This window comes from Elaeis guineensis, chromosome 1 (assembly GCF_000442705.2).
Source record: "Elaeis guineensis isolate ETL-2024a chromosome 1, EG11, whole genome shotgun sequence".
Classification (NCBI taxonomy): Eukaryota; Viridiplantae; Streptophyta; class Magnoliopsida; order Arecales; family Arecaceae; genus Elaeis; species Elaeis guineensis.
The window spans coordinates 130,773,495-130,784,051 of record NC_025993.2 but is presented as its reverse complement, the minus strand read 5'-3'; the positions used below and the strand labels follow the sequence as shown (position 1 = coordinate 130,784,051).

Below are 10,557 nucleotides of genomic sequence, written 5' to 3'. Positions count from 1 at the left end.
TTCGCCACATAAGCATCGATTATTATCAGTCAAAATTTTTGATAAAAAAATAATTATAATTTAAAAAAATTATAATAAAATAATTTATAAAATATAAAATATAAAATTTAAAATTTTATAATTTAAGAATCATTGAAAAAAATCCGATTCTGTTTACGCACTGAAAACATGTTTTACCCAAAAATATATATGCAACGGACTTGATGTCAATGTCATCCTGTCCATCTCTCTCACGTGACACAATTAACGGAGATGACGAGACCGTTATAACGTCCGTCGCTAAAGCCATGAGAGAACCCTAAAATTGATGAAGACGATGAACCCTATACTCGAACACGAATTTCTCCATCATCGTTATCGGAGAGAGATGAGTGGATTCGTGGGGGCGTTTTGGGGGACGCGGGTGCTGGAGATCGTGAAGCGGAACAACTCCCCCGGCCTTCTATGGAAGAGGATCAAGCTCACCACCACCCGAAAGGCCAACGCCAAGAAGCGCCTCCGCCGCGTCTGGCAGGTATTTTCCACCCCCAAAGTATCGTTTTTCCTCGATCTATTCATTCCCAATCATCTAAGTTCAGGTTTTTTCATTGGAGTGAAAGTTAGGGCTATGAGCGCCTGAGGAGGTACGGTCCCAGGATTTTTTTTTTTTGTGAGAATGGAATCATTCATGGTACTAAATTTAAAATTTGCTGCTTTGTATTTCGATTCATCGAGCAATAGGCTCCAATTATTAAGCCCTTCATTTTAGTGATTTCTTATGGATACATCGTCGGAATCCATCAAAATCCAACCTTTCACACTTTTCTTACATAACACAAAGAAAAAAAGAAAAGAAAAGAAATTTTTTTGGGGGTGGTCGAAAAGGTTGCTTATATTGAAGTCATTCAATTACTTGCCAGTGTATAGGGAATTTGAATATTTTGTAGATTACAATAGTCAATTAGGCTGAACGAACTGCTAGTATTGATTGATGAAAGGCGTAGTTGCAATTTAACCTAGTCAGAAGACGGAGTCAGGGATGTTCCCGAGCCTTTAAAATGAAGAAGAAATTGCTTATTGCTTCAGTATGGAAGTTTGATGCTTGAATCAACTTATGAAGAAAAATCACATCTTTGTATTAGCAAGACACCATCTGCCTGCATAGATTTGTTTATTTGATCTGATCTGATAGATTTCTGAAATGTCTTTCTGGTAATGGGAAAGATGAGTGCTATTGTTTTCTTTAGGGAATGCCTGGGTTGGGGATTTTGAAGAAGCGGAATGGAGATTTAAAACTGGTCTTCCCAGTAGTAATGTGCATTCTATGTGCATATGTGGATATGCTCAAGTCAATAGGATAGCTGGAAGTTAGTATAAGTGGATTTCAAACAAATAGCTGCATCTCTTGGAAATTGGAAGCTGTAAAACTAAATTAATCATGAATGTAGACCCCTGACTGTTTTAAGGATTTATGGAAATGAGGGAGGAAAATCCTCCTATCTGTTAAAATGCATCATAGTAGAAAAGGCCCTTTAAAGTTTAACAAGACTGGAAGTGCACTAACAGCCTTTTAGATGAATGCAATATGCAATGCAAGATTGTTGAACATGATCCATTATGGTGATAGCATCAAGCACATTATTTTGATCTAAATGGTGGAAAATCTCCATGTGGAAAGTAAGGTTGAGGAAGAAGCATAAAGAGCATGGGAAAAGACTGAGATTTGGTTAGTAATTATGAAATATTTTTTCCCCTTTTCTGTCGTCTATGATTGCAATGAAGTTGCAGTCTCATAGTTAGGGTGGTTTTGAGTAGTATACAACCTCATATTGGTGATGGGTGGATAAATGGCCTCGAATTATGATCAAGTGGGAAGAAAGATTGAGTTTCTATCTCTTAATTGTGAGAAATGCGGTAGTCTAGATTGGGCATCTTACTATTAGGACAGCTCACCCTAGCAAATACATTGACACCATGACCAGTTCTAGCTGAGAAGTAGAATGGCCAGTTGATTGTAAGAACACTTTTGACCCTATATTTTCTTTTTTAAATTGAATGAAAGTAATAGAAGGCACCATTCTTTTGTGTGTCAACTTTTTATGCCATTCCCCTACTGCTGTCTGTGTGTATGTTTGTCTCTTCTCTTTGCTCTGAGTCCAGCTAGGTTACCACAATAAAGTTGTGATGTATAGTTCAATGGCCACTATTCATTGAGGGGAGGAAGGTGTCATTTATGCATGAGTTTTGGTGATGAATTTAAAGTAGAGATGAAAGTAAGTGATAATAATTAAATTCTACCAATTCAGTATTAGAGGTGACACCACAATTCTCCATGAATCCATTTAAAACAAACATTTGAAGGGCCAACTTATAGTGCGGTCAAGCAAGGTTCAAAATAAAGCCTAAAAGAGAAGACCAAGATGTCTATGTCATGAAGTCCATTCCAACACTTCTCATTTTGACCTTAAAAAAATTTGGTTATTGGTTTTATTTTAAGTCATGGCTAGTTATAATTAATACCAGTTTCTAGGGGTTAAAAAGTTGAGTCAATTGTTTGTCTCCATTAGAAATTTGGCTAAATATTTGGAAACTTGTTCCTTATTGAAGGATAAACTTGGAGACTTTTCCCTCTAATGCTATATCTTTACACCATGTAAAAGTTTTTTCTTTTGAGAAGGAGGCCTTATTTTGTTTGGTGAAGAGTTGTTACCTCCTTATCTCTCCAATTTTTGGCATCAAATTGGTATAAGAACTTTGAGTTCATGATGTCCAACCATCATAAGCCTAGACCAAGCATGGATGAAGATGTGGCTTGTGAACATGACTGCAGGACGTTGATATAGATAACTTGACAAGATAATTGCAACATCTAGAAAAGTGTATTGCATGACATGAAGCTTTGAGATGTGATGAATCTTGTTATGTTTTGAAGTATGAAAGTCATAGTAAGAATCTTCAGTTTAGCGTGGTACATCCTCTTCAAAATCTCCACGAAAAATGGTCACTGCAACCACTTCCTTATTGTTTATTTTTTATATATATTAACAGATTATGAGAGCTGCTTTGTGGTACCCGTACTCCTGCACTTGCACCCACTTTTGGTAACAATGACATCTCAAACAATGATGAGAAGGCTGTCCTCTTTCAACATGCTCATGGGTTAGTTTTGGGTGAAAAGACTTTTTACCATCGTGACACAAAGGGAAGCAAAGTTGAAGACCATTTCTATGATGTTGGCAAATTTGAGAAACATGGCCTCTCTCATCAAACAAGGATGGGTAAGAAAGTGCACAAGATTTGATTAAACCTCCTACGTATGTCAAGGAACCAAAGGAGGAGATTTACTTCATATTTCAACATGAGGAGCATCAAGTAGAGGATTATATGAATGGTCTTATCTTCAGCACATCTTAGCCTATCAAGCATCCCATTCTAATATCTGATTGGGGTCTATATTATGAAGGGAAGACTTTCACTGTTTATCATAATCTTATATTTTTCCAAAATTTTGAAGATCCTAATGATCTGATGCAGATTGATATTAATTTCCATTGCAATTCATCAAGAATCTGATGATTGAGTATTGAGATAAATATTCGTTATCCAATTGATTGGAATTTCATGATGGAGTGTTGAGTAGATATATAATTAATCAATATAAGTATTCTCTTGATGGAGTCAAATCTTTTATAGAAGATGAAAATTCTAACATGCAAAAAAAAGTGATGCTTAAGTGGTTAAAATATTCTAAGAAGGAAAAAATTAGAGTGGTGCATTGGAGAATGTCTGTGGGATTGCATCACCAGATTCTGGATGAAATCACCAACTGGAGGGGCATGACATGGTGATATTCATGGATCAAGTGAAAACCTGCATTATGGTCAAGCAAGGTCCAATCTAAAGCTAAAAAGAGAAGCCCACGCCATGAAATCTGTGGCATGAAGCCCATTATATAACTCCTAATTCTAAACATTAATCATTTTAGTTGATGTTTGCATTTAAAGTCATGGCTTGTTATTGTCATTAACTTCTACCAGTTAGAAGTTGATTTTGTGACAAATTGTGCTGTCCTCTTTGAAATTTGGTGGCTGTTTTGAAAACTTGTTTTTATCTAAAGCATATAGTTGGAGACTTGTTCTCTCCTATGCTATGTAACATGTTACATATTATGCAAGGAAGAAAGCTTTCTAATTTGAGCGCAAACATAGTTGTTTGTTTTTGCTCCTATCTCTTATAGTGGATTCCATGAGTGTGTAGTATTTACCTGATGCACACTAATGTATCTTCTTTCAATCAGCGTCAACAAGAACCTTTGGTGGTTACCAATATAATAAGACTATAAGAGCTTATCAATTGTCTTGTATGATATTAGTTGATAATTTATGTGACCATATTAATCATGGAACCATGTCAGTAAAGATGGAATAGATCCACAATATGGACCTAAGGTTGAAAGCATCTTGGATATGGCATATCCATATCCACTTTTGGTTAGAAGATATGGATGGGGATAAGGATATCAATCATATCGTATTTTTATTTGTTTTAAAGGGATACAAGTACATACTAAATATTAGTCTTCTCTCTTTTTGTTTGAAATGGTTATGGATGTTGAGCTGGATTTCAATAACTACCTTTAGAGATTCAATCTTCAAATTTTCAAACTTATCTAAGCAGATTATTTGCATTTGCATTGCCATCATATCTCTTCTTTTTTTTGGGCGGACATTTGCCATCAGATTTCTTAGTAGATTATTACTCTTGGGAAAGCATATATAAATGAGCCACAAATCCACTCAATCATCAAGCTTACTCAACTTATTGATCTCCAGTATCTTTGCTTATTACAAGATAGAATGTTTGCATGTTTCTATTGCTCATTTCTATTCCACTCTCACTTGCCAATTTAGTAAAATATCATCAACTTTGTGGACCCATGAATTAGTAGAATGTTGAAATAATGGAATAATGAACCATCGGTTCTGGTTCAGGGTGTGCTGAACCGTATTGGTGGATTACCAATGTGATTCAAGTATTTGATTCGAAATGCCAGCGAAAATAGAGTGACGGAGAAGGAAAGAGAGGAAGAGAGAGTGAGAAAGGGGGAAGAAAGGAAAGAAAAAGACCGGCAATGGCCCGCGAAGCTGCCAGATGGCCGTCGAGGCCTCCAAGGCTCCATGAGAGAAGAATAGAGAGATATATAGAGAGAGAGGGGGAGGAAGAGGAACGGACCAAGGGGAAGGTGGCAGAGAAGTACTGGAGGACCCTCAGGCCTTCAGATGGCGAAAATCGACCTCACAGTGTCCATAGGATCGAAACAGGGACAACCTGCCCCTGTTTCTCTCTCTTTTTTTTTTTTTTATAATTTTGGGCATTTACAGTGAGATTGTCATCTTCCCTATGAATGTCCAAAATATAAAAAATAAAACAATATGGAATAGGGGCTGATCACCCTTGTTTTGACCCCACGGATGCCGTAGGGTTGATTCTCACCATTTGGAGGCCTCGATGGCCCTACAATGGCCTTCCCGCCATCTTTCCCTTGGTCCAATCTCCCTCCCTTCCTCTCTTTCTATTATTCTCTCATGGAGGAGGGCGGAGCCTCGAAGGCCTCGGCGGCCCTCCGGTGGTTTGCCTCCCTTTCGTTCCCTTCCTCTCACTCCCTCCCCTCCTCTCTCTTCCTCTCTGGTTTGCCCTCTCCTCTATATTCATTTCTATGTCGGTTTGGATCCGGTATAGTCTGGTACAGGGGTGTATCGATTTGTACCGATGGCCGACCGTCACGGGGTTCGGTTCCGAGTTGATGAACCTTGGTTGAAACTGATGGAGAATCAAAATTGAAAATATAAAATTTATGGGAAGAAGCATAGGGATATCCTAAAAGATCTTGACCATGGATTAGGAGTGTAGACAAGCCAAATAGAAGAGACCTAGGTGTACCTCAAGCTTGGCTTGTTTTGCAATGGAGTCGAGCTCAAGCCAACTCATTTAATTCCAACCCAAACTTGAGCTGCTTATGAACAAACTCATTTAAGAGATTTACTGAGTGCTTGAGATCTTTCAAGAATCTCATTTATATAGTTTCGGATAATTTCTCATGTTAATGCTTGAATCTCATAGTTGAAATATATTCTACTCTTTATAATTATGCTATATTTTTTAATATTGATACAATAATTAAAATAATATATACCATCTATGGATTCATAGTTTGAGCTAAATCAAGCCAAGCTCGAGTGAGCTAAGCCTACATCTAGCTCTACTTGTTTGCTTGCCAACCGAGACAAAGTTGAGCGAAATTTTGATTTGGGCACAAGCTGGCTCCCTAACAGTTCATTTATTTGACAACCCCATCATTGTGGTGCAACTTGGTTGGGATCAACTTGACCTACTTGCATAAACCTATCATTGGGTAGGGCTGGGTTGAGTTTTGTAAATTCAAGTGATGCTTGGGTTGAAAAATCCCAAACCTTAAACCCAACTTGAACTCAACCCTAAGCCAACCTGAACCCAACCAGTTCAACTTAACTCAATCCAACCTGATGCATAAATGAATGAACGAATGAATGGATGAATAATCCATATTTACGTTTAATTTATATTGCTTCTTTATATTATTGTAACTTTCATCTTGTTGTTACCGTTGTTGCCTCTAGCAAGGGTGGCTGAACCTACTGCTAAGAGAGCAATTGCTATGTGTTGAGTGCCGATAGTGGACAGCCCAATATCTATTTTTATTTTGTGAATTTTATCCCCAAATACAAAGTATAGAAAAGCAGAAAAGAGAAAAATGAATTGGAAAATATACTAAATCGAGGCTTTGAATCGATTGTTTGCATATATGTGAACATGGATGAGATTAATATATGGATAAATTTAATGCATACAGGTTCTTTTCATCAATTGCTCTTATATGATGCTTTTGTCTTTGTTTTTTTCTTTGAAAAAAAAAATTACAGACCATCTTGAACACTGGCAGCCTGCCTAGCTGCCTTCTTCTGCCTACTATCTTGTAAAACCATGGGCACACCCCAACCTGATCTGACTAACCCACCCAACCCAAATTTAGCTTAAGATGGTTCTGGTTCGGGTGGGTTAGAGATACCTAGCCAAGATTGGGTTGGGTTCCGTTAAGCTTGGGGGATATAGAGGTTGGATGATTTGCCCTCAACCTGATCCATCCTGCCCAAGCTGCTTCCTTATCTACCATTGATTACCAGACCAATTAAAAAACTCATCACTCGTTGTTTTTACGAAGTTATGATAATAGAAAATATTGAGGAATGAATACCTACAAGATGAAATTATGATATCATCAGTCATCCCCCATCAAACAAGAAACACCCAAAACTCTGCAGAAGGATTCACCTATGCATTTCAATCAATATAAAACTAAAATGAAAATGAGGATGGAATGATAGAAGCAAGCCAAGAAATCATTAAAGGGAGAAACCAGATTCAAATTTTAAGATGAAAGAAAACCACTAAAAGGTGGAAGTAGGTAAAAGTTAAACGAATTCAAAGAAAACCACTGCCATTACTGCTCCTTCCACAATCGCCCATGGTCACTCCACCTCAAGTGCACTGCCTCCATCTTGTCCAGAGGACAGAGTGATGCTGGGTGGTGGTCATTCTCTTTAGGACTGGCAGTTTAAGTAGCTGGGAGATCAGTGGAGAGAGATGGTAGAGAAGTGGAGAAAAAGAACTATTGTGAAGCGAGGTTATGGTCAGCTGTGGTGGTGAAATGGAGATGGATTGAGACTTCGCAGGTGTTAAGCAGTGGGGCATGGACTCAGAGGTTGAGAAGGGAAAGGAAAGTGACCGAGATTGATTTCAGTAAGTCACCAGGTTTTTTAATTTTAATTTTAGTCAGATAGCAGGATCCAAATCCAAGAAATGACTCTGAATCTGGACCCACATCAGGATTTAAGAATTTTCATTTCTTTGATCGTATCTAAATCTGAATTCACATTGGATGTGCATTCACTTATCCGAGACTGATGATATTCAAATCCAGACCCCAATTGTTTTTGATATTATCCAACTCAGTTTCAGCCTTGTGGGCCATAGTTGCAGATCTCACTTGTTTGACTATTATCTTTTCATATTTATTTAGTCTTTGTAAAAAGAATCAAAAGACAAACAATATGGGATATATTATTTTATTAGTGCCTGTGCTAATATACTGTGAGAAGACCTAGTGGCTGGATTTGTAATGAGACTATGAAGCTCTAGGACTCGTGGGTTCTCGCACGTTAAATCATCAATATAATGAATATATTTATGAACCCACCACTTTCATAATATTTGACTTTGAATAGAAAAGTCTATACTGAACCAACATTTTATATAACCCATAATGTAAAATCTAATCTTAATTAATTGAAAAAGGGTTTCCATGCAGACTTTAGTAATTTTCAATTAATAAATACGAACCCAATTTTAGATATTCAAATAAAGTCTCTCATAAGGCTTGCGGTTTACTTTCCAATGGTATATTGTGTATCTTGAAGTCTTTAAGGAGCTGTTTAGTTTTCTTTGAGTTTCTACAAATAAGATAACCATCAAACCTGATATTTTATAAAACAGGTACATGAACCATAAAACTCAGTTATCAGGTTTTGCCAGTTTCCACAAAACAGGTTGTAGGGAAAGTAACCAAACAAGCATTAGGTTTCCAGGTTTTGTATAAACCTATTTTAGTAAAACCTGACAACCAAACAATCCCTAAGGATCTATTCTTTCTTAATTTGTATGGGAGGCTTGAGAATCATTCCATTAGAAGCAAGGGAATCCAATGTGGTGGTCATTGCTAGGAGGTTCCGTCAGAAGTGAAGCAAAATCTTGATGATATCTGTTACCAAGATAAATTTGTACATCAGGATGACTTATTATAACCACCACCTCATTTTTGACTTAGCTAGGGTGACACCTTTTACCATTTTTTTTTTTAAATGAAAATGATATGCTTTTTTTTTTTTTCTGGCTGTGCCAAATGCTGCATGGCTTGCTTTGGTTAGTTGCCTTTTCATTGCTTTGGTGGTGGTAGGCATGTATTAATTTAAGTTAGCTGGCTATTCATGTCCTTTTTTGGTATGATCAATATGTAGACCCATGGCACAATAGGAGCCCTTTTTAGTGTTACAACACACTGGTCTCTTGGTCAATTAATGACTTCTAGACATTGTTTTGCCTGCTGGCATTCATAATTGTTTAAAAATCTTTTAAAATCTGTCACTTTTATTGCAGAATGAGGCAGTCTTGAGGGCTTGTGCTGAACCACCACCAACAAAAACTTCAAAATGAAGGAGGACACCGGTGAAGCCACCAACAAAAAGTAAAGGGTATTGAGCATTGGGTAGGCCTTCAAAGGGTCTGCTTTCATGCTTCCAAGCGTCATGCAACCAAATATTGTTGTTTGGTGAATTTCTGATTGAAAAAAAAACTTTGTTAATTCTCCTTCCATTTAGAGGATGTCAGTATGGTAGCATCATATTAATCTTTTTTGCTATTAATTTGGGCTTCCAAGACAATATGATCTACCTTTGCAAATTTTAGCGCACGATCCAAAATTGCATTCGTTTGATCCTTACTGAAGCCACTAGATTCTTTTCTCATTGCTAACTATATGATGTTACAGTTTGTTGGCCCTTCTACGTTTCAATAAATGTTTTACTGTGGGGTGATTTACATTCATTTTAGGTCATCTGGAGCCAGTCATTTCCAGTAGTTCTGAAGTTGTTAGCTGACAACATAGCTTTGTACCTGCGAGAGGCCGAGGCCTAAGAACTACCTACCATCACTGACCTACCTAGTTTTCACCAAAATTTGTGCATGCATGATGATCAATTGATGAATGAAGAGAGGCATGGATACACATAAATTTGCATGTGTGTCTTTGAAGCAGTCCAATTTGTTATCGAGGGTGAGATGATTGTTAAAGACCATCTATCTGTTGTGATACAGCCATCAGGAGGCATTTTTTGTTCCTAATAGAATGGCAGATAATCTTGTCGTTGCAAGGTGCCTGGCTGATGATGTCTCATGATAGTCATGATGATGTATGATCTTGTTCCTCTCTCCCTCTCTCTCTCTCTCTCTCTCTCAAGATTATGACAACCAATCAAAGAAATAGCAATTTTTGGTTTCACTTGGATATGAAACAATACTTTAACTATGAAGCAACTTCTTCATTTAGACTTTAGGCCATCCACATCTAGATTTATAGCTATTAACCTCACATCAATCTGAATTGGAAAATTAATATCGTAAACTGTTTATCTATGGGAGTCACATCAATCTGAAGTTAAGACTAGTGCACTTAATTTTGAGCACTGATGTTAAATAGAGTTGTGAAATTGCGTGGTAAAATATTGCATTGAAGCATCTGGAGGAAGTATGGCCATGCTTGGTGTCCGTTTGTTTGTCCTTAGACGTGAAATAAAAATTTAGTCTGCAACTTTGAAGGGACTCTCAATTCAAACCATCCATATGAATCTTTAGAATCCCACAGCAAATGTCCACTAGATATAACCCATGACATAACTAAATCATTGGGATTTGTTAAGCATGTCATCA

The 10,557-nt window shown here is 37.2% G+C and overlaps 1 protein-coding gene across 1 annotated transcript; it reads left to right on the top strand.

Annotated features, from left to right (window-relative positions):
* The first annotated feature begins 269 nt into the window (after nt 1–269).
* Nucleotides 270–9,531, top strand: LOC105034282 (uncharacterized). The gene is made up of 2 exons (XM_010909363.3): nt 270–514; nt 9,229–9,531. The coding sequence occupies exons 1-2, from the start codon at nt 308–310 to the stop codon at nt 9,283–9,285; spliced, it is 264 nt and encodes an 87-aa protein (XP_010907665.1). The 5' UTR covers nt 270–307; the 3' UTR covers nt 9,286–9,531.
* The last annotated feature ends 1,026 nt before the right edge of the window (nt 9,532–10,557 follow it).